Below are 24,731 nucleotides of genomic sequence, written 5' to 3' on the forward strand. Positions count from 1 at the left end.
TCAAGGCTACATCTTAGGGGAAGCCTTTGCTCCCCAGGCTTCTCGGGGCAGATTCAGAAATGCACAATCACAATGCATTATGCCTAAAATAACCAGGATAAGCATTTAGGCATCAGGGTTCTCCAAGTCCTTTCCCGAGGCAATAGACAGTTAGCAAATGATTAATTCTCAGAGGCATTTCTTCTAAAAAATAATTCCCAGACTTCTCAACACAAAGACTTCTTTGATCTTGTCATCCCCCCAAATAAAGAATTCATGTTTTCAAACAGGCTAACTAACCAGTTGCATTTATTAAATATGAAGAAGTCGTGCCCTGATTTTATTAGCAAAGCAGGGTCTGAGAGCTCAGGCTTTCAGATGGCCTGAGTTTGAGTCCCGCTTCCGACGTTTACAAACTGGGTGACCGACCTCATGCACATTACACAACCTCTTGTCCATAAAGTGGGGATAAGAATAGGACCTAACACCTCAGGCTGCTGTGAGGATTAACTGAGTTAATCCTGTAAAGCAATTAGCCCGTTTCTGGGACAAGTAAGGTATTCCTTGAAAGGAGGCTCTATGTCTTACTGTTGATCACAGTTTCCAATCAGTTCAGACCCTCTGTTCCCAGAGCAGAGATGCTGGCATTTTTCTATTTAATTGGCAACAGTTCCTTTTGATATGGCTATGACATTTGGGTTAGTCTATAGAGCCCAATGCTTTAATAAATACCAAAAATAGCTTGCAGATGCCCAGTGGTTATACAAATGTAAACCAGTTTCTGCTCACGGAGGGTGTGGTTCAGAAGACAGACTCTAAGACTTGGCTGGCTGAGCTGGCATACCCCAAGCTGCACTCTGTTCCACGAGGACAAAGCCCTGGAGCACAAGCAGACACCGTCCCAAAGCCTCGAGACCTCTGTACTCTGGAACAACCGCCTCTTTGCCTCAGTCCCAGCTCTCTGAACAGTGTCACTTGAGATGGTATCTGGTGTGCTCTGCGCTGGACAGGGGCCGGCCGCTCCTATGCTCATTCCCCTCCCTTCACACCCATGCTGACCACTTGAGCTGTCCTGGGACCTCTGTGCTGGTCCCTTTGACCCCCCTCCACCCCCCATACTGCAGGTTTTCCAGCACTTTGACAACATGACTATCTTTGGAAGGTTACATCACCCTCCAACTTCACCCAAAAGGGCTTCCAGGGCTGTAGAGGCTTGTGGCTGAGAGGCTTTTTTACTAAAAAGGAGACAGGAACAGGGAGGAGGGTGGAGTGGTGTGGTTAAGGGGAGGTTGAAAAAACAAACCAAGGAACAAAAATAGACTTTGTTCTGAAATCCCCTGGCTGCTGCTGGAAATCTGTCTTGCCAGCACATCCTTGATCAGCATTTAAGAAAAGTTCAACTAACAGTGTTGATCACCCTGGCGTGTTCACACTGGGTAAACAATCTTCCAGTCTTTCAAAGTGGTGGGCCAGTGGCTTTACCTGCACAACAATGTCAACCATCCACGTACCAGCCAGGATAACTGAGATATGCATGTAATTAGCACAGTACTAGGTATAAGCATTACATAGAAGGAATCTGGTATTATTAAGGAGACAGACTTTTTAGGAATGCTGTGTGTGACTGGATCCCTAATCACAAAATTATAAATTATTTCAAATGGCAACAAAAATGTCCCTAGACACAAAGGAGTTTCTGGGGTGCTGACAATATTCTGTTTTGCCAGCTAAATGTTAGCTATACAAATGTATTCAATTTGTAAAAATTTGTTGCATCTTTATGATAGGAACTTTTTTTTTTTAAATGTGTGTTACATTTTAACTTTAAGTAAGACACTAAAAGAGATGGGCTATGGAAATTCAATCATTTCTGGTTCTATTTCATTCTACCTGTTGAAGAGTTTGGAATGACAGGGCAGGAGAAGGATGCGTTTCACTACCAGGATGGGCCTTGAATTTGCTCTAGGTGCCTTGAATTTGCTCTAGGTGCACGTCCAAAGCCAACTTACTTTCAGTCATATGGACAGCCCAGGTGTGTGAAGGTGTACGACTCATGCCAACAGGTAAGTTGCTGACATCCCAGTGACATGGAACCAGCCTAATTACCTTTGTTCGCTGTTTGGCTGCTAATCACAGACACAAATCATTATTCAACTTTACATATGGGAAACTTCCCAACCAAATGCAGTCATTCCCTTATGCAAATGGATGGGCATAATGCTTACTAAAAACCCATTCAACCACCTATCCACATGGCCAATATTTTGCAAGACTCAAAACATAATATGAAATAAAGGAGTAAGAAGGGAACACTTTTACACTGCTGGTGGGACTGCAAACTAGTACAACCTTTTTGGAAGAAGTATGGAGAACCCTCAAAGCACTCAAACTAGACCTCCCATTTCATCCTGCCATCCCATTACTGGGCATCTACCCAAAAGAAAAAAAAAATCCTTTTACCATAAGGACAGCTGCACTACACTTGTTTATCGCAGCTCAATTTACAATTGCCAAAATGTGGAAACAGCCTAAATGCCCACCAACCCAGGAAGGGATTAACAAGCTGTGGTATATGTATACCATGGAATACTATTTTGCCACTAAAAAAGATAGAGACTTTATATCTTTTGTATTAATTAATCTGGATGGAAGTGGAACACGTTCTTCTTAGAAAAGTATCACAAGAATGGAGAAGCAAGAATCGTATGTACTCAATTCTGATATGAGGACAATTAATGACCTAATACATGGTGGGGGGTGGGGGAGGGGAGAGAAGAGCGAGAGAAGGAGGGAGAGGGTGGGGGGGTCACGGGGCGTGGTACACCTTTTGGGGGTGGGACACAATTGTAAGAGGGTCCTTATCTAACAAATGCAATCAATGTAACCCAGTTATTTGTACCCTCAATGAATTCCCCAATAATAAAAAACAAAAAAAGAAAGAAAGGAGTAAGTGGAAATGTCTCCGAGATTCACACCGATCAGAAAGAATTAGAAATGTAACCTTCCCACTGAAAGCCGTGAAGGACACTAACTGTGTTATCTTTAGAGAGATTGGGGGGAAAGTGAGCATCTCCCTTGCATTCCTTTCGAATTTCCTCAGGGCTCTTGAGCTGGGGTCAGTCAGAAGAGGTCTTTCAAAGAAATGTCCCAATTCTGCTATCTGGTGTAGTGAGGGTCTCACCACCTTTCAGCAATGTGCATTCTTATGTTGTGTGTGCACATGGCTCAGGATAGTTGGCCAAACACTAAGACTCTAAACACAAAATGAGCGGCGGGCCACAGGGGAACTGGGAAGACAGGAGGCTCTCAGAAGCTGCTGTGAAGAACTGAGTCCTCACTGCTCCTGCCTCTCTCTCCCTACCCAACTCTCCACCTACACCCCCTGAAACCTACCTCCTCTGGTCTGCTCAGTACATGGCCTTCTGGGCCAGTTATCCCCATTTCCAACATCCGGGTTTGCTCCTAGAATGAGAAAAGAATAGTTCTTAGATAAGCTCAACAGAGACTTGGAAAAATTATACTAGAATGTTCTGATCTAAAGATGTACTCTAGGGAAAGAAAAGAATAAAAATGCGTATATTAGACGAATGGATTAATTCTATAGTTGGAGTTGCAGTATAGGGTAGTTTTAACTATAAGGTGGAGAAAAGCATTTAAGAGTGGGTTGCTTTTATGAAAAAGGAAGATAGTTTGTTAGGCTATACATTTTTTGTCTACATTACTCTTAAAAAAAAATCACACCAGGTCACTTATTCTTCATCTCTCTCAGACCCAGCTACTTCTGAAAGTATACTTGTATAACTCATTTCTTTATTCATGCATGTACTTTTAACTCATTCAGTCTGCAAAACGTACTGAGTACCTGCTTCATGCTAGGCTCTGGGGTTAGTATTCAAATTAAAGCAATGGGGTCCTTGACCTCATGGAACATAGGGTTTAGTGCTGTTTCCTAACGTGTGGGCTGCCCACCACTTACATCAGAATCACCTGAGCTGATTTATAAAAATACAGATTTATGGCCCTATTCTAGCAGTCTATATTATAATAAATATCTGGGAGGATTTTATGCTTTAAATATTTGGCTTAAATGGATGGATTCAGAATTTAACCAAAGAATGCCTGTAAACAGCATTACCTAAAGTTGTGTTTTGATCAAATTCTACCTAACCAAGTTGTGGTTAGAAATCCCTGTCCCTTGTGGCTGATAGCTAAACTCCTCCAATTCTGGGCAGCTTTCTGGAAGAAGCAGGTGGTTGGGTGGTGAACATAAATATGCACTAATTGGAACTGGCAGAAATCCAATCCAATCCCTGTCTGCAGACTTCCTGGCTTTCACTCTCAAATTACTATGAACCTCAGCACAGGCAAGCCTGGCCTAGTGGCCCGGGAGTATTTGGGTAATGTGGGAGATGCAGGTGAGATGGTGAACAGAACAAAGCCTTGTCTCACGTTGAAACTAGGAGACGTTCACAAAGGAAAGGATTATTACCACCTAGAAAAGAAGAACCTTTTGGCTTTTGTTCTTAACAAATTTCTAAAAGAAGAGTAGAAAGGAAAATATAACTACTATATAAGCAACTACTATCTCCAGCTCTACAGAATAAGAAAAAGTCAGAGATTGAATTTTTCAGCATAGCCTCCCTACTTTTCATTCTCACCCTCTCACTTATTGAAACTAGAATTGAATTAAATTTCTTCCAAACCCTAGTGAGTTTCCACTCCAAACTGCCTCAGGTCACAGAAGCGTTAAGGTCTCCGACTAAAATACCTTCGGTCTTATACACATGACACTCTCAATTCTGTCTGGTTCAAGTGTGCCAAAATAATGCACAGGATGAAGTTCACTCAAGCAGTGGTTTCATCACCAAGTAACATTTTCACAGTACACTTGCCTAAACTGTACCACTGACCTACTGAATCATAATCTCTGGAATTAAGAAAACCTGGTGACTTTAATACACTGTTCATGTTTAATACACTGTTCATAAAATAGGGAAGACCTATTTTAAAGCCATGGTGTCCCTACGGCTGTTATGAATGGTATATAAAGCCCCTTATGTGGGGCGAGGGGCAGCAGTGAGCACTTTGTAGCACTCAAGACAGCTACAATTACATCATGGTTTGGGTAATGGCACAGATGCAGCTTGCTTCATGAAGAAAGAGACCCTGTCTTTTTCAACTTCCCTAAGACATAGCACATAGCATAGGTGCTAGACAAATCATTATTAAATGAATGACTAAAGATTATGAACTCTCAGACTGTCTCATGAACTTGAAATTTTTGAAAGCTGCTCTTGTTTGTACCAAAGAGAATGAGTTACTCTCTCTCTCGTCACTTGTGCCTAAGTGCAACTAGAAACTCTGAGACAGCAGCTGCCTTCCCTTAGACAATGTGATAAAATCTTTCAGCTCAAGCTGAATTTAATAAACACATACAAGAAACTCATCCGAATGGAAAAATGCCCTTATTCTTTTCCTGACCGAGAGCAGATCTTCCCAAGGTGAAGAAAGCGTGAGGGGGGCGGCGCCTGTGGCTCAAGGAGTAGGGCGCCAGTCCCATATGCCAGAGGTGGCGGGTTCAAACCTAGCCCCGGCCAAAAAAAAAAAATGAAAGCGTGAGGGTTGGGGGAGGTGGGAGATCAGAGAAACTTGTGTGTTAAGGGACCACAAGAGGAAAGAAGCTGAGAAAAGGGGCTTTGAGTTGAGGTCCATTGCCCCTGCAGGAGCTAGAATGAATTAGCAGGGGGTTTGGTTTCCAGGGCAGCTGAAGGCAGGGCTGAGACTCTGGCTGCTGCCCTGAAAACTTAGAGAAGGGGGAGGATTGCAATTCTAACACCACCAGGGTGCCTCCCATGGGAGCAAGGGATGTGGACCCTCTGTGGAAAATGAGTTCATTAACTCGGGGTATGGGGTTACGTGGGCGAAGGTACTGTCAGAGGCCTGACTAATCAGCCTCGTTGGTCACAGTGAAAGGAACCTGCACACTTAGCTCACCTTCCCCACCAGCCAGACAACATCCAGAGTTTGAAATCACCACAGCTGGAGCCCTGCACCAATGGGGTGCTGCCTCGCTGGGGAGCCTGTGGCTGGGCTTGGGAAATGAGGAACCACGATACACTATTTCTGGGCAAAGATATCCACTGAGGCATATCGCCTTAGGGGCCAAATTCAGTTCCGCAATTATTAAATTTGCTGGGAGCCTTGGACTAGTGACCTAATCCTTCTGAGCCTCAACGTTCTCATTTATAAAACAGGGAAGACAATGGCATCTTTAAAGGGTTGGGAGAGGATTCAATACATGGATGTGATGAGGCTGGGCATGTATATTGTTTTCATACCCCTTTTGACCACATTCACCAAGTCCTGGATGAACTTCTAAAATGAAGCACAGAGCAAGCATCTGGGAGCTCTGGAATACATCTGCCTTGCCTCACCTCAACAGTCTAGTGCCTGGCACAAAGTGCTCAGGAAATACTCTTTGAAAGAATGAATAATGGCTCTTGTTGTTAGTGTTATCAAATGGACTAAGAAAGCTCAGTCTTCTTTTATGGCTGTATCCTCCCAGCAGAGACCAGTGTTGAATGTTTCTGAGATAAACAAAACCCTTCCCAAGACACATCTGTGCATCTATTCCATTAAGCAGCCCAGGAAATGGAGAGCGAGCTGCTTTCTGCTTCCTTATAAATGATCCATTTGGGCCTTTGGGCCCTCACTTTCATCACTCTTCCCTTGAGTTTCTCAATACAATTTCTAGGAAACCAGTGGGACCTCTGATCCCCATGGGACCTAAATCCTTTATTAGCTCAGGCCTGTGGGTCCCACAGACCTGGATGTGATTTCTGGTTTCTGAGAAATGTTGCCTTAGGTTTTCTTTAGGATACAGGTCACACAGCTTTGACACATTTAAGAAGAGCATCAGTAATACCGTCCCACTAAATGGCCCAATTTGAAAACCTCCTCTTCTAGGATGCCTTTTCTGATTTTTCAGAATTGCCCTATCCCTTTTTACTTTCCTTCTTCCAGCTTATTTACCTTCTCCCCTCTTTTCTTCCTAGACCGTGAGGTTCTTTAGGGCAGGTCCTATCTTTAGCAGGGTCCTTATGACAGTGCCTTACACACACTGACAGCTCAAGTAACACTGAAGACATGAGGAAAGAAATCAGACGTAGGCCCAAGTCTGTGCAGAGAGCACACTCCAGGGAGCTGCACAATGTTACCTGGGCAATGATATCCCCATTCTCGGCATGAACTTGAGCAATGGCCCCCAGCTCTCCTAAGCAGGTGAAGATCTCGTACAGCTGAAATATAAATGTCTGTGTCACCTTTGCAAGCCACTTTTAGCAACCTCACTCAATTACGAGAACCAAAGGTAAAAAAAATGGGATAAACCAGAGGAAATAAGTGACTCAGATGGAATATACAGACTGAAATGACCAAAGAAAAGTACTAATCCAAAGAAATTCTAGGCAACTCTGACATACCCTGTCTCTCAGGCAGACAGGACAAATACATAACAAAAGTATTACCAAACCCTGTTCTCTGCCTCTGATACCCATTTTCAATGGAATTATTTTCTGACTGAGCTGAAAAGGCGGAGCTTCGGAACCCTCAGCAAGTCCTCCACTACAGCCCGGCCAGACGCTGACAGGAAAGCTGGAACCTTATCCCTTAACTTTTCAAGGTAGATATAACTTTACCTCCTAACCAGGAGGCATAGGAATTGATTTTTTGTATTTCCTCTGAAAACTTAACCTTTGTCTAAAACAAACACATGGCAGGAATTTCTAAGGAGAGCGTCAGAGGCAAGCTGATACAGTTACTCTATACTCCTGCAAGGTGGAGAACCTTACAATGAGCTTATGAGGGGGTTGAAGCTTGTGCAGTAGATGGAGATTTAGGCATGCCCTCCCACCCCTTTTTTTTAAGAGACAGAGTCTCACTTTGTTGCCCTTGGTAGAGTGCCGTGGTATCACAGCTCACAGCAATCTCCAGCTCTTGGGCTTAGGTGATTCTCTTGCCTCAGCCTCCTGGGTAGCTGGGACTACAGGCGCCCGCCATAACGCCTGGCTATTTTTTGTTGCAGTTTGGCTGGGGCCGGGTTCAAACCCGCCACCCTCAGTATATGGGGCCAGTGCCTTACATACTGAGACACAGGCACCGCCCTCTTATTCCCCTTTTAAGAAAGTTGCTGGCAGTGGAAATTCTAGCTCCCTGCCTGCCTTGCCATGGGCACTCTGCCTGTTACAGTATTTTAAATGTAGCACAAACTGCAAGGGCTTCAAAAAGCCCTCTGGCCCAGCAGTTTCCCACAGTGACCACAGTGACTCATGTTACAAGGGCCAAGGTCATCAACAACAATGGAAGACCCCTCCAGATACCCCAAACCACATAGCAAATGGGTTGTTACCTCTGTGTTGGACACCTGATACAAATCCTTGTAGGCCATGTAAACCATGAAGGAGTTAACCCCTGCAATAGGGAAGGGAGGAGGAACAAAAGAAAGACAACATGGTCACAATCACCCTTCACTGTTGCTCCCACTTCCATCACTCCTGGGGCCCAAGCACATTACCCAGGCTCCTGTCCAATTTAAAGACGCTTTGCATTCTCCAAAAGCACTTTACTATGCCTACCCCCACCCAATAAAATCAACAATACCTAGGAGATGGCATAGCAAAATGGCTCTTCTTCCGCACCTCCTCCTCACCTCCCCTTCCAGCATTCACCAGCCCAGGAGGGCCACAAACTCATTACTGCTCGAGGCAGCAGACATCACTGAGGATCACTCTACAGCAACAGTTGTGTTCCCATGTGGGGGTGATTACGCCTGTGGAATCCACCTCATGCTACTTTAGCGAGTTTAGGATACTTAACATCTCTGGGCTTTGATTTCTAAAAGGAAAAATAACAATGCCCTACTTCACAAGGTGGTCAAGAACATTAAAGGCTCTGGTCCCAGGCCTGATGCATATTTGGTCTCCATTAATTGGTTTCCTGGGATCAGTTTATCTTACAGTTGGATGAATGGCTGTTCTGCACTGGATCTGTGCACAGGGGACTAAGACACAGGCCCTGTGTCTGGGAACCAGCAGCGTTAATGGGCAGAAGGCAAGTGTCACCTTGTGCTTAGACCTCTAACTAAAGACATAAGAGTTATAGGAAAAGGGCTATTTAAATTTCACCCCAAATAAACTATTAATGTAGTGATTTACAGAAATAGTTGGGACTAAGGAACAGAAAAGCATTTTAAGAAAAGAAGGATAATTTTGGTCTCTAACCATTAGGGCCATCTCAGCCCACAGTGTTCCAGGCCAAAAATGGGTTTGTAATCTGAGAACTTCCCTGCCCAGAGTGGTTCAACTCAGGGTACTTTTTCCCAACACTACTCTCTCAAAAGTCTTCTCATCATCTGTGTAATGACCCACGCCATTTGATAGGGAAGTGGGTGTTAAAGCCATTCAATTTTCTATCCTAGCTGAGATGCCCAGCATAAAAGGAAATAAAAATACTAAAAAAGAGAGGTGGTTCATCTCACAGTCTGTGTTCCCAAGGAGTGGAAGGGGCTTGAGGGATAAGGAGGGAGATGGGAAGAAAAGGTCATCCTCTGAGGGGTCATCTTTTCTCCTCCAATTCCAGGAGCACTCTCTTCCACTGAACTCCTAGCCACCGTGTCTAAACTACTCTTTGGATAACAGTTCTTGCATCTTGTACTCTGTTTCTCTTCATGAGCCTGCTTCCCTTTGCCTTGGAAACTCAGCAGAGGCCATTATTCACACTTCCCTAAGTCCCCAGGCCACCTTATTAGGCTGAGCACATTGCACATATGTGTGCAAATATGAGGCAGGTGAAATATCTGGTGATCAAAACATAGAAGCAGAGAGACAGTGGAACATTCACACCCTCACTGAGAGGACACCCACACACATGTTTTCACGCCCTAAGCTCCTATCCTCGGTACCTACATTCCCTTCCTCCTAGGAATGTCTTAACCTTTTCTGAGGATGCCATTGTTATGTTTCAGTAATGGTTTGATCACTGGAGTACAAATGATAGGAGTTAAAAATCCCTAATCTTGGCCAGGTGTGGTGGCTCATATCTATAATTCTAGTACTCTGGGAGGCCAATGCAGGTGGATCACCGAAGCTCAGGAATTCAAAACCAACCTGAGCAAAAGCTAGATCCTGTCTCTATTAAAAATAAAAAAAAAATAGCCCCAACTTGTGACAGGCGCCTGTAGTCCCAGCTACTTGGGAGGCTAGGGCAGGAGGATCAGTTGAGACCAAGAGTTTGAGGTTGCTGTGAGCTATGATGGCATGGCACTCTACCCAGGGCACACAGTGAGACTCTGCTTCAAAAAAAAAAAAAAATTCCTAATGTCGTATTTGTCATATTAACTACCCAGGTGGCCTATGTAAGCTAAGTTACACCTTCCTAACTTCAGTTTCTTCTTCTGCAAAATTGGCAATAATACATAGAGGTTAAGAACATAGGCTTGGGACAGATCTACCACTTACCACACCTCTGAGGTCCTGGGTTACTTATTCTGAGCCTGCGTTTCTCCATCTACAGAGTAGAGATGGGAGTAACATCCCTGTGTCTCACAGGGATCCTGTGAGGAGTAAGACTGCATATCAGGTGGTGGAACATTGTGGTGTCTCTACATCCAGGACTTACGCTCAAGGTTCCAGGATCCAAGCAAGCGACACAAATGAGTAGACGTTGCTGGAAGAACAGGCAAAGAGAAGCCGAGGGAGGGCGAGGGAGTGTTTGGGCTCACCTTTGTCCTTGATGAGGTTCTGCACTTCCTGCCTCACACTGTCGTTCCAGTGGGTGATGTCCACGTGCAAGGCATAGTCACAGCAGCTCTTCCCGTCGGCCCACTCTCGCCACTTCTCATAGGCCTCGGTCAGGCTGGACTCGGGCTCAGGCACCACGTGGTCGACTGAAGGACAGAGGCTCCTGATAGGTGACTTACAGACCAAGCCTTCGCTTTGCTCTCCTCAGGCCTGATCCTGCCTGCTTAGCCCACACAATCCCTCTTTCCTCAGCATGGAATTAGCCTGGCAGTTTCAAGGATGCGAATGATTTAAACACCACTTAGCTATGTAATTCTGGGCAAATTACTAGCTTCTCTAAACTTCAGTTTTTTCCTTTTTAAATGGATGCCAAGTGGAGTGTGGGACAGGGTGCCATAGTGCCTTCCTTCTGAGTCTGTTACAAGATTAAAAGGGAAAATGGGCCAGGCATGGTGGCTCATGCCTATGCCTATAATCCTAGCCAAGGATTACAGACTAAGGTGAGAGGCCAAGGTGGGAGGATTGCTTGAAATCAGGAGTTTAAGACCAGCCCAAGCAAAAGGAGACTGCATCTCTACAAAAAAATGAAAAAATTAGCCAGGTGTGGTGGCAGGTGCCTGTGATTCCAGCTACTCAGAAGACTGAGTGAGGCAGGAGGATCACTTGATCCCAGGAGTTTGAGGCTATGATGAGCTATGATCCTGCCACTGCACTCTAGCCTAGGGCGACAGATGGATATATATATATATATACACACACATATATATATACACACACACACATATATATATATACACACACACACACACACATATACACAAAAATAAATGGGAAAACACATGGAAAATCTTCACTTGATGCCTGGCTCACAGCACATGCTACATAAAGGTCAGCTATCAATGAGTGCTGGGTTGGGGGTCACTGATAGTGATAAAAGTCAGACTCTCTTCCAATGGTGGAAGGAGTGGGGTTAAAAGTTATGTCAGGGTGCAAAAGATGGCAATCCTCTGCTTACTGCCAGAGGGAAGAGCAGGCATCAGTTAAGGGAACCTGACTCTAAAGCTCACAGATCTTATTTCCATGAAACGTTTTGTGAAGAATCTGGTTTCCTGGAGACCCAAATGTATTCTTTCACCTACAACCATCAATGATATTTTTAAAAATAGTAGCATCTATAGCTGGTGAGGATAAGACACAAGTTTCACTTTCATAGTTCCTTTGGGAAGCTAGGGCAAAGTGTAAATTGGTGCAATTCTCCTGAGAACAGTTCCGAAATAGACTTCAAACACCTAAACATTTTTTATACTTTAACCCAATAATTATTCCCATGCTTAAGAATTATTCTTAGGGAAATAAATGAGGCTGTCCACAAAATTTTAGTTCTAAGGATGTTTGCCACCTCAAACACTATTTATATACTTACATGTGAAAAACTGGAAACCACTGAAATCTTTAACAATAGGGAACTTGGGTTAAATACTTAAGTGGTGATGCTTTCATAAAATAAATAACTAGAAATTCATTTTAAATGTTGTGTAGAATAAAAATACATCAAAGGATATCCATGACATATTATTTAGTGAAATAATACAGGCCGGAATACAGTCATGTACATATACAATTATTTTTGTTAAATAGGAAAAAAAAAATGTGCAGAATGTATCACTAAAATCTAACAGTGATGTGGGATTACGAGGTTTCTGTTCTTTTTACAGCTCTAGGGTTTCTAAGTTATCTAAGAAGGCCATGAACGCTTTTGTGGTTCTTTGTATGATTTACTCTTTTATCACTGGGAACTCTAATTTTCCTCCTGCTCCCTTCCTAAAGTGGAAGACCAAGCGTAATGTGAATCTCGGGAACTTGAAGAGGGCCACCTCCTTGCCCGGGTGGCAGAGAGCCAAGCCACGGTCACTCACTTCCACCGCCTTCTATCAAGGCAGCCCAAATGCACTTATCAGAAAGCAAACACAGGGAGCTACATTACTACCGTCTGGAGCAACACCAGGGCTTTCGTGGGCAGGCAGCTGCTAAAACATCAGCTCTTTTCCTCCCCTTTGGCTAGAAAAAAGTATGGTTCTCCCTGGATTGCACTTTTTATGGCCTGGATGCAATTTTCCTGGGCTTCCACACCCAACTAGCTGAAGCTGAACCCTGCCAGTTGCTCCTGTCAAAGGACATAAAAGACAGTGGCTAATTCTATGTTTCGTGCCATTCTGTGCTCTTGGGTGGATATATACAGTGTGAAAATAAATAGTGCTCTGGCTGACCAAGTTTAGGGCCACCACTGGGATGGGACTCAATTCGTTAGGACTCCTTTGGGACAAGGAAGGACGGTCCTGGAATGGCATCAGTCAGTAACCCAATGGCATGAAACTCCCTAAGTTGGAGTTCAAACTTATTGAAATTCCTAAGTTTCTTTGGAATTGCAATAGTTACCAGGAAAAAAATAAATAAATAAACCACCAGGGAAACCACTCCTTAGTTTGCCTAATCTTAAAGATGAATTAGTGAAAATACAGTACAAACCAGATAGCACCCCTGAAGCCCACCAAATTCCTAAAGACTGAGTCTCACTGTCACTCTCTATGATACTCCTCAGCCCCATCACGGTGCTCTGCCCCTTCCTTCTCCAGACCCAAGCTGACAGTTGCATAATAACTTTTGGTCCATCCATTATCCACAACTTTTTAAGTCCACTTTTCCATGGCTAGCTCAGAGACATTTCCTGATTCTTAACCCACTCCAAGAGCCAGCTCCTGCTGCTAAGGTGGACAGGACAGGACGGGGGCTTGCACTGCCAAGAGCCTCATGAATCTCCTCTGTGAGTCACGGGGAGCTGCCCATATCCTGCTTTTCTCAGGTCCCATTAAGCAGAAAATCTACAAACTCAGTTGAGGGAAGTGTACGAGTTATCATGAGAGAGCACTGTGGTTCCCACATTCCCTAAGCACATGCCTCTGGGAACAGGAATGTGTAAAATCTGAACACTTACTGATCATGGTGGTGCCACCTGCTAAGGCCGCCTTTGTCCCTTGGAAGAAGTCATCCACTGTGGTCATTCCCTTGTACGGCATCTGGAAGTGAGTGTGGACATCGATGCCTCCAGGGATCACCATCTTCCCATTGGCTTCAATGGTCTTCACCCCTCCAGGGACAATCAGATTGTCTCCAATTTGCCTGTTGAGACAGAGAAAACAATTGGTAAAAAGTAACTTCCATGGTAAACATAGTGTTACAGCTCAGTGCCTGTAGGACAGTGGTTATGGTGCCAGCCACATACACTGAGGCCAGTGGGATAGAACCTGGCCCAGGCCAGGTAAACAACACTGACTACTGCAAGAAAAAAATAGCTGGGCGTCGTGATGGGCTCCTGTAGTCCCAGCTACTTGGGAGGCTGTGGCAAGAGAATCGCTTAAGCCTAAGAGTTGGACATTGCTGTGAACTGTGATGCCATTGCACTCTATAGAGGGAGACAAAGTGAGACTCTGTCTCAAAAAACAAAACAAAACAAAACCATGGTGTTACAAGGATTTAAAACAGTGTTACTTCCATATCAAAGTAATTTTTCCAAGTTTAGCTATTAACAAAGATAGATATATATGCAGAAAATAATTTTGTAAATACAGAACAATCAAATATGTCATTTGATGGGACCAAGTGTCCTGGATTAGTACTGTAACCCCAGTGTTTTAACAGTATTTAGAATCTAGTGTGCATAATAAACATTTTTTAAATAACTGTTTTTTTATTATTCTTTTTCATTTTGTTTTTTATTTAAGTTAAGGGGGAGGAATGACACTGGGAGAAGGCTCTGAAGAATGCAAATGAAAGAACCATTAGGATAAATTTTTAAAAGTATCAGCCAATCATAGCTGACAACAGATTCACAAGGAAAAAGCCAAAGATGCAGATTCCTCCAGCAGCAATAAATAATTGACCTTTTATTGGTCAATGTCCCAGTAGAAGCTTTAAGCCAGCAACATGAGTATGACAATCTCTGCCAGACACAGCTTCACCCACAAAGCTCCAGAGCACCTCAGAGAGCAACAGGGGAAGACGCAGGAGGAAAGTAAGTCAATGAGGACCTCAAAGGCACATCTTACAGAGAAAGTGACAAATACAGCTCGTCCCTACATAACTCTACGTATGCACCCAGGATTCTTAAATCTCTGCCAGTGGCATGAGTGCTTTCCTCTTTTGTTTAGCTAAGAAAGACACTCTCTTGGGGCAGTAATAAGTCCACCACTGGCCTGCCAAACTCAAAGTTCTGCAACTAAAATAAAGTATTCCTGACATCTCTAAGAGTGCGAGAGTTTACCACAGCACCACGGGGCCATTCCAGAGCCACCACAATTCAAAACATGCTGTGGAAAAAATGCAGCCTCTGATCATAACTCCATTCTAGTTCAGATACTGGCTGGTTCTGTTCCTACTTTTCTCCCTCACTGGGTTTCCTTAGGGGAAATTAAGAACCAAGGGCATGAAGAATTGCCTGGCCTATGTGTTTGCATTCACATATGTGTGTTTTCAGCCATTTCAAGAACTCGCTTAACACTGAGTCTCAAATAGAAATGCCTTCCCTCTTTCTCCATTGCACAGATCCATGTCACAGCAGTCCTTGGGGGCTCAGTTTCCATCCCCTCTCCTTTGCCAAGTTTCTATTGACAGCCAAGTCTAAAAATTGAGAATGTGAGAATGTGGGCTATCTACATTCACAATCTAGATAGCTGGTTACCAGCTCTGCTGGTTACTAGCTGTATGACCTTGGCCAGTTACTTAACATCATCATGACTCAATTCTTTCATCTGTAAAACATAACAAAGACACCTCCTTCATAGGGTTGTTGTATAGATTACATGCGAATATATGTTAAGCCAACAGAATCCTGTTAGGCACCACCAAATAATCTAATAAATATCAGCTATTGTAATTAATAACCAGTCTTCTTTCTCCTCTGAATCTCGTCTGTTCTACTAATTGAATGCTTGATATTGCCTCTACCTGGTAATGCTAGGTCCTTCACTTATATACAAATATCTCAGTTCCCCTAAAAGGCTGTAAGGTCCCCAGGGAAGACAACATGATGATTTAGCAGTCTGAGTACAGTGCCTACACAACCGCGTGGTGCACAGGAAGTACTCCACAAATACTCACAGACCAACAGCTATGTAACAGTGTTCATATATGCTCTGTGTGCTAAGAATGTTGTTGGTGATATACTGAATTTTAGGATTGAAGATCTCATTTGTTTAACCTTCCTCATATCATGAACATACACTTCTGATGGTTAAATTCCTTCTGTAACTGTGGTCCTCAATCTCTCGCCGTAGACCAGTATTGGTGGTCTGTGGCCCGTTAGCAACTCCCCTGCACAACAGGAGGTGAGCTGCAGATGAGCAGTGAAGCTTCCTCTGTATTTATAGCCACACCGCATCACTGGCATCACCACCTGAGCCCCACCTCCTCTCAGATGAGTGGCAGCATTAGATTCTTATAGGAGCAGGAACTCTACTACAAACTTCATGCAAGGGATCTAGGTTGCACTCTCTTTATGGGAATCTAATGCCTGATGATCTGAGGTGGAGATGTCATATGCTTCAATCATCCTAAAACCATCATCCTCTTTCCTGGTCTGTGGAAAACCTGTCTTCCATTAAACTGGCCCCTGGTACTGAAAAATGTTGGTATCAGCTGTTCTATAACACCCTTAGCAAATGGCTTTCTTGTCTTCCTAATGGAAATGGCAAAAATGATTCATGTTGCATATTTGACTCTGGCAATGGATGCCTAAAGCACTGTGTGATCAATTAATGATGCCAGCCATGAACTCTGAGAGGAGGAGGAAGGATGTGATACTAAATCACCCCCATCTCTGCACACCTCTAAGTAAGGGGATTTGCTACCTCCAAACAGAACCATATAATTTTTTATCAGCATAAAAACATAAAATCATTGTGTCTTATATTTTGAAGAAATTATTAGTTTATATTGTTTGGCCTGCCTATTATTTCCATTTCTATTTTTTTTTAATTGAGACAGAATCTCATTTTGTCACCCTTGGTAAAGTGTCATGGTGTCACAGCTCACAGCAACCTCAAATTCTTGGGCCCAAGCGATTCTCTTGCCTCAGCCTCCCTAGTAGCTGGGACTACAAGTGCCTGCCACAACACCTGGCTATTTTTCCATTTTGAAATTGAAAAAGTAATGATGTAAATTGGCAAGGAAGGCAACTATGAACAAATACGTTTGCTTGGTCTTACATTTGTTCGTTTATTCATTCACTCATCCATTCAATGTATTTCACGAATATATTGACTGTTAGCAAGTTATTTACTCTATATCTGTGCCTCTTTCTCTTCATCTGAAAAAAAGCAGTAATAGTATGGTACTTGATTCATAGCATTGCTAGCTGGCTGAATGAAATAAAAATATGCAAAACATTTAACACAGTGTCTGGCACATACTACACACTCAATAAAAGGCAGTTCTTATCAAATCTCTATGCCTCGAGGAGTGGGTTGGGTGTTGAGAATATGAACGAGATATTATCTTTGTTCTCAAAGGAGCCTAAGTGTGTCAGCATTGCTGTGACTGAGAGGAGCAAATGGTATTTTCAGAGCACATGGAGGGAGAAGTTAGCCCAGACCTGGGACCTGGTAAAGAGCATCTGCCTGCAGAAAATTTAATTATATCAAAGCCAAGTTTTCAAAGAAAAGTAAGGGAGCTCCTATAAACCAAATCTTAAACTAGCCAATGAAGTTCAATGACATAAAAATAAAACAGGATGAAGCTAGAGGTGGCCAGTAAGATGGCTTGGCTACTTAGCTCTCAATCAACATACACACTTACCAGTGTGGTGGTGTGCTTTGGTTTACATGGTGTACAACGGTGTAAATCAAATCCTCTGTGTAAGGAACCTACACGTAAAAGTTAACTGGCCATGCTGCTTATGGGCATCCAATAGCAAACCATTTTGTAAAGTTATCATTCCTAACAAGACTATTTGGAAATCTTTTCTGAAATGCACGTCCTGCATGGGTCATTACGAAAGTTTGGAGATTCACAAAAATTAAGAAACATAAAATCCATGTGGATGGAAAGAAATAAAGTTCTCCCAGCAACAATGATGAGCAAATCGAAACTTGCATGAGTGAATCAAAAAGGACGCTACTGACTGTGTTTCTTGGAAGTGAAATAATGAACAATAACACAGTCGATCTCAAAACTTTTGTAGTGACCTATGTATCTGTGCCCTACCCATCTAAGTCCTATTGTTATGTCCCAGTTCAATTTTAATACCTTGTGTCTAAATTGATTTCTCCTTTCTGTGTACTTCCAAAGTCACTTATACTTATTTCAACTCTGTTAATGTCTATTAACAAGACCTAACATTTTTTAGGGTGCTGTAATTTGTGTACATTTTTCAGTATCTTTAAGGACAGTGGCCACGTTCCCGCTTTTTCACAGCCCACAGAGTGCCTATCCAGACAACTCATGCAAAGAGGCCCTCAGCATCATTCTGTTGATGGAATTCAGATTTTTCATGTTGTGAAATCCAAGCTTTCTGGGCTGCCAATGAAGAAAGGAAATACAAAAAGATAAAGAGAAAGGTTCTATATACATACTTTATCAAGCCATCTTCCATGTAAATATCGGCATAAAAAGACTGATCATCGTTGACGATTCTGCCTCCCTTGATAAGGAGACGGTCACTCTAGAAAGGAAGGAAAACATGAGTCATTTTTACAGCTAGGATTTCAGAGAAGAGTGATCTGATAAGGTTTTCCCAATTCATTCATCTAGAGCTCTGGGAGAAACTCATTTACTACAGACAACTATGTGCTCATGCACTCAACATTTGAACTAGGTGTATTTATTTGGGGATTCAGTCTTTGTTTACCCCTAATTCAAATTATTCCAGAATTTTACTTCTTGCTTTTGCAACCCATGAGAGCCACTTGGAAACACAGCTACTCAAGTAAGTGAGAGACTCATTACATTATCTTTTCTGGCGCAGGAGGCTCGAAATATTAAAATGAGATAACATATACTTCAGTCTCTAGCACACTGTCTGGGACTCCGTTGATACTCATTGGTGATTCTCAAACACAGAATTTAGGATTAGGCATACAATGAAACAGGCTTTTAAAAATATTTACAAGGACCTGAGAACATGCTCAGATGCTGTTATATTTAAGATCCAGGATATTTATATATGTGTGTGTTTACATATACATATATACATACACAGGGTGGACATAAAGTTTGTGTGCAATTTAAAATAGTTTAACATAGTAAACTGCACACGAACTTTATGTCCACCCTGTAAATGCATGAATGCCCTCAAAGTTGTGATGTATAAAAGAAAATCACTAGATGGAAAAAAATAACCAAAGTGTCTATAATATTTCTCTCATGCTGGAAAAATTATGCATGATTTATACTTACTTCATTACACCCAGTATTTCTCACATTTTCTGAGTATATTTCCGTATTGCTTTAATTGTGAGAAAAATCATGTCCTTTCAAAAATTATAACCTAGATTTAATTTGGATAAGTGATCCAACTGGAAACAATATGAGAACAGTCCAAAGTTACCTGGGTCACTACAAAAGTTTTGATCCAGGTAATAACAAAATAAACATAGATCGTATATGTAAGTCAGGAGGGGCATAAATCAGTGTCAGCACTAGAGATCACAGATTTCATTAAAAGAATGGAGCTTAGACTAGAGTATAAGAGACAGACACAGGCAGCCCCCGAATTACAAACATCCAACTGACATACGACTCACACTTATGAACAGCAGCTATTATAGGTAATATGTAAATGTACCCGTTCCAACTTACATGCAAATTCAGCTTAAGAACAACTGTACAGAAGTCATCTTGTTTATAACCCAGGGACTGCCTGGCTAAGTGGAGCTACAGAATAAATAATAAGCCAGATTTTATGAGGAACTCAACTTAGGAGACTTCAACTTCATCCATCCATGGCTTATCCATCCACTCATTTAGCAAATAACTAATATTTATTATTAAATAGGTGAGGAGGGTACAGTTGTGAATGGATCAGAACAGGTCATTGCTTTTATGAAACTTCAAGGGGAAGTGTGGCCATAAAGAAACAAAGGAAGCCAACAAAACAAAACAATGTGAAACGTCTTAAGTGTCACAGAATATGGGGCTTGTTTACATAGAGGCTGGCAAAGGTCTTTTCAAGGAAGAGATGGGAGTGAGGGTGGAGAACTCCTGCAGGTGGAGGGAACAGGGTGTGGAGGGGTTCCGAGGTAGCAATAAATTTTATTTCCTTGAAAACCTGAAAAGCCTTGATGTGGGAGGAGCTTAGGGTTCAAGGAAGAAAGTGGCAGGAGGTGAGGTGGGGGAAGCAGGCAGGCTAATCATTCTGGGATAGATAAGCATCGGGGTTCGAAAGAAAAGACTCTGAGACACAACATGTGGAAGGCTCGCAAGCCAAGGAGTGAAGGGCTGTGTAAACAGGGCAGTTCTGCTCGGCTGATCCAGGGGTCCAGGGCAGGAAGACTTCAGATTCAGGACTAGCCACAGTCATCTCCCCCTTGATGCCAATTCCCTGACCCCTGTTTGAATACACTAGCTTTCAAAGAAGGTGTAGGCTTTCTAGAGAAAGGAAACCCACAGACAGGCTGACTTCCGGCTTCACAAATGAAAAGGGTCGGAAAACGAGAGTGGAAGGCAGGGTCTCAGGTGGGACTGCGGCAATCTCACTTCAGCTTCTCTGCTTCCAAGGTATTGCATGAGAGTAAGAATTTCATCATGTCATACTGTCAAGGGAAAAGATTTTTAAAAGGTACAGATCAAAGAGGTGTTTAGGAAAAAACCTACATATTGGCAAGGAAGTCGTGCTAATGAGGTCAAATATAAATGCCCGTGACATGTTACCATCAGCCCCTCACGCTCCGGTCTCTGTCAATATGGCCACCCCATTGCTATCATTTATTGGCTTGTTTTTTATGCAGTGGGCAAACAAGAAAACATGCAGTTCTTGTCACATGTCAAGCTCTCTGGCTACTGGGCCTCTGCAAAAATGTCCTCTCTGTCTTCTCTCGTGTTCACCTGGCATCTGACAGCCATCTTCTCCTCGGCAGGCCTCCTGTCGAAGGCTTTCTCTCTCGAGGTCCATCAACTGACTTCCAAACATTTCACCTGTTTCCACTGCAATTTAGTTGGAACCATTACAGTATTCTACTACAGCTGATTTATTGTTTAATTATCTCCTGACTAGACCAAAGACTTCTTCAATCCTATAACAGTGTATCTTTTGATCTTGTTATCTTAGTTCCTAGACCCCATCCTCGCCAGCTGTTACCTACTGGTCAAATGAATGGCTGAAGGGTGGGACTTGGAGATTGTATTACATCACTGTTCTACATTGACAAGATGGAAAGGCATCTGAGCCAGAAAGTTACATGAAGTAGCCAGAAAATCACAATTTTAAGGGAAAAAAGGAAGTCAGTTGTAATCTATTATTTTTAACAGGATTGCAAAAAAAAAGGAAGTCAGTTGTAATCTACTGTTTTAACAGGATTGCAAAATTATGTGAGGCAGTCCTAGACACCTTCTAAACTGGTGTGCACATTAGAGAATACATATTCCTGCTCCTTGCTCTAAGCCACCAAATTTGTGTTTTAGAAGCTCCATAGATGGCTCTTATGCAGCCCAGCACCAAGCCATAGAGCAGTACACAGTTCTCTGTGCCTATGAAAGCAATGGAGCATCTCCAATAGGAGCTTCATGATAAATACATTGTTGCTAACTCTAAGAGTTCCCTCTCATAGCTCAGTGTTTTTCTGATGATCTTCCCAGCAAAGAGCTAAACTAAACTGGTTTGTGAAAATGGGCCAGTTTCTGTCTGAACTGAGACCAGTTATGAAATATGACCAGCCTCCAGACCTCCAGCTCTGCACCACTCTCACCAACATCACCTCCTTTAACAAGCGTCAATGTCAGCCAAGGGGAAAAAGCTGTCTTAGATCCTATGTTCATTGCCAGTGGGTGGATAGTAAGAGCTGTTCCAAGTGGAATTAACGCCCTTGAGATGTTGGCATTAGGAACTCTTCAAATAGTAATTAAATAAACCCTTTCTGGCTCAATAATCAGAAATTTAAACGGAGCTTAAAGATGAATAAATGATAGGCCTGATGTAGATTTCAGAGAAGGGAAAAACAAAACCTTTGCTCCAAAGGCTGAAGTATTAACATTATTATTATTTGTTTTCATCATGCAGGGCAGAAACATTAAAACCTAAACTCACAGAGCTCAAACACATGCTTCCCTTAGGAGATCCTCAGTTTGCCTCCCAGAAAAAAAAAATCACTTGAATTATTTCATTAATAATTTTTTCCATGGATGGGGGACCCACTACAACAGGCAGCTTCGGCAAAACAGCCATCTGACATGGAAGAGTCTGAGAGGCAATTCCTAGACTGGGCAGTGGGGAACGTGAAGGTTGGGTGTGATATAGCTGCCTATCACTCCTAGGCTATAGAGAATCAAACCTCTTTGAGCACAAAAACTGTTTGCTTAAGAATTAATGAGCCAGCCTCAAAGAATATCACATGGTCGCCTCAAAAAACCTAGTAAAGGTGAACAAACCCAACACCTGTGATTAAAAGCTTCCTTCGGTGATGAATTTCACTTTGTGGGCTCACTTCCTGCCAAGCATCCATGAGCAGCTGCCTAAGGAGGCCACGTGGTCTCATGTGGTCTCATGTGGAGCCCGTAAACTGTAAGCTCTTTCATGTAATGATGTACATAAAGAACAATGGTATTTTGAGGGCATGCGGGGATAATCCGGAGGGTATTTGGAACCAAAAGTGAAGCTATTCAGAGCCTGGGGACCCCCTGCCTTATGCCCTGCACAGCCACCAAAGGCTGAGTGTGTCCCAGTCTGGCAGCCCAGTAGGGTACCAAGCTTACGGAATGTGGGGGGAGGTTTGTGTCCAGCTGCGTTCTACCAGTCTGGGAGAATCAGACAAACCACTTAACTAGGTATGTGATCTTGAGTTAGGGCTTAACCTTTCAGAGCCTCGGTTTTTCACTAGCCCAGAGTGAATAATAATACCTACTCACCTCACAAGGGTGGCTGCCAAGAATGAGAAATCTAGCACATAGTAACAGCTAATAAATATTTTACCTATTTATTCCATTAACATTATTTACAGTACTTAGAAGTATGCTGGAGAGAGACTATTGATCCCATTTTCCAATAGGGAAATACACACAGAGGTGTGTGACTTACTCCAAGTGACAGACTTGACTAGTTCTGGCTGGAAGGAAATCCAAGTCTCCCAGTTTTTGTCACTGCGCTGGTTTCCCCCAGCCCACTATAGCAGGTGTATTTCAACCTTATGACCTGATAGGGCTCTCTTCTCTGTTTGGTACTGAATCTGACTCTTCCACTGTTCAAACTGTTGACCAGTTAGTTCACTGAGGTAGGTAACTCAGGAACCCAATAACTTTTAAGCCACTCATTATAAAACCAGCACATTAAATCTGCCTCTTATGACCTGAATGTGTTAATGCAGTTTATAAAGAGATCTAATAACAATATAGGATAGCACAGGCCCTTAGAGAGTGATGAAAGTCTAACCTTTTCCCCCTTCACTACAGTATGACAATGATTAGGAAAATCAATTGTAAAAAATTCATAGTTTGTGAGACGGAGAGAGGATAGAGACAGGGCCAAGAGGAGACAAAGACAGAACGAGAGAGAGAGAGAGAGAAATGAAGAAAGGAAGAAGTGAGAAAAGAGAAAGAAAGGGATGAAATAAGTAAGAAAGAGGAAAGGGAGGGAGGAAAGGAAGGAAGGGAAAAAGGGAAGAAAGGAAGAGGAAAGAGGAAGGGGTAGAGAGTGGGCCTAACAACAATGGTGTTGCCAAGAAGAGCTGATTCAAACCAGAATAGGGAATGACGGACAGAATCTTGAACTAAGTCCCGTTGGCGATGTTGGTTTCCATTTTCGTTTTCTTCCCCTAGTCTTTCACTTAAAGGATGTAAGTTGCCACCTCTGTTTATCTGAGGTAATGAGAATGTGCCTCCCAGAGAAACCAAAGCCCTCCATGGACTTCTTCCCAGTCAATAAAATCAGCCTGAGAACAGTACTTAAAACACATCTGTTCCATACTCTGCAGACATTCCAGCAGCTCAGAATAAAAACTATAATCCTATGAAGAGGATATAAAATAAAGAACAAATCTTCCCAAATCAAATATTTTTGTTATCTGCATTCACAAAGCACAGACTCTGACCCCCTCAGCGGGGATTCAAGATACTTTAAAAACCCAGATGAAGGTGCAGGTGGTTATTTAAAATAAATTCCCACTTGGGTAATTAGATTTGACTTCCTAAAAACATTCCCAATCTTAAGAAAACATAAAGATGAATAGACTACATGGATGAAATCTTGTTTTTCTTCCCCAAAGCAGCACCATTTCCAGGAGACAAAGAAAACCAGGCTTTCTAAGAGAGTCCGTAGGCCATAGTTTTCATCCCCACTGTCTTATCAAATACATTAGCTTGGGTGAGAAACGCAGACAGTAGTTCAAATTCTAGCACTTACACTACCTGTGATTGGATAAGTGACTTCACCTCTCTGGGCTTCAGTCACCTCATCAGTGAACAATGGGAAGAAGAAAACCTTTTTCTGAGGGGGCTATAAGGATTATGGGGCACACCATATATAAAAGGCTGAACTCTCCTTGGCACGCTATAAATGCTCAATACATGTGATCTATCATCATCATTCTTACTTTTTACAAATATCACCAGCCGCTGTAAAACTCCTTTCAAGAAGAACTGAACTAACACTTTGTTAATCAAAATATAACAGACCTTGCCATAAAGGGAATTCCAAAGACTCCAGTCTCTAGCCAACCCTTAGCAACTGTTCTCAACTCCTGGTACAAGGAACCAAGG

At 42.7% G+C, this 24,731-nt stretch overlaps 1 protein-coding gene across 3 annotated transcripts in view; it reads right to left on the minus strand.

Annotated features, from left to right (window-relative positions):
* The window catches only part of DPYSL3 (dihydropyrimidinase like 3), a 122,972-nt gene that overhangs the window by 16,684 nt on the left and 81,557 nt on the right, over window positions 1-24,731 (minus strand). For all 3 annotated transcript variants that reach the window (XM_053566323.1, XM_053566326.1, XM_053566324.1), the window contains 6 exons: window positions 18,401-18,489; window positions 13,768-13,952; window positions 10,757-10,921; window positions 8,387-8,448; window positions 7,197-7,277; window positions 3,373-3,441 (listed from right to left, as the gene is read on the minus strand). In XM_053566323.1, the coding sequence (XP_053422298.1) occupies window positions 3,373-3,441; window positions 7,197-7,277; window positions 8,387-8,448; window positions 10,757-10,921; window positions 13,768-13,952; window positions 18,401-18,489 (651 nt within the window). The remainder of the gene's footprint in view (window positions 1-3,372; window positions 3,442-7,196; window positions 7,278-8,386; window positions 8,449-10,756; window positions 10,922-13,767; window positions 13,953-18,400; window positions 18,490-24,731) is intronic.

The sequence above is a fragment of the Nycticebus coucang genome, chromosome 17, assembly GCF_027406575.1.
Source record: "Nycticebus coucang isolate mNycCou1 chromosome 17, mNycCou1.pri, whole genome shotgun sequence".
Taxonomy (NCBI): domain Eukaryota; kingdom Metazoa; phylum Chordata; class Mammalia; order Primates; family Lorisidae; genus Nycticebus; species Nycticebus coucang.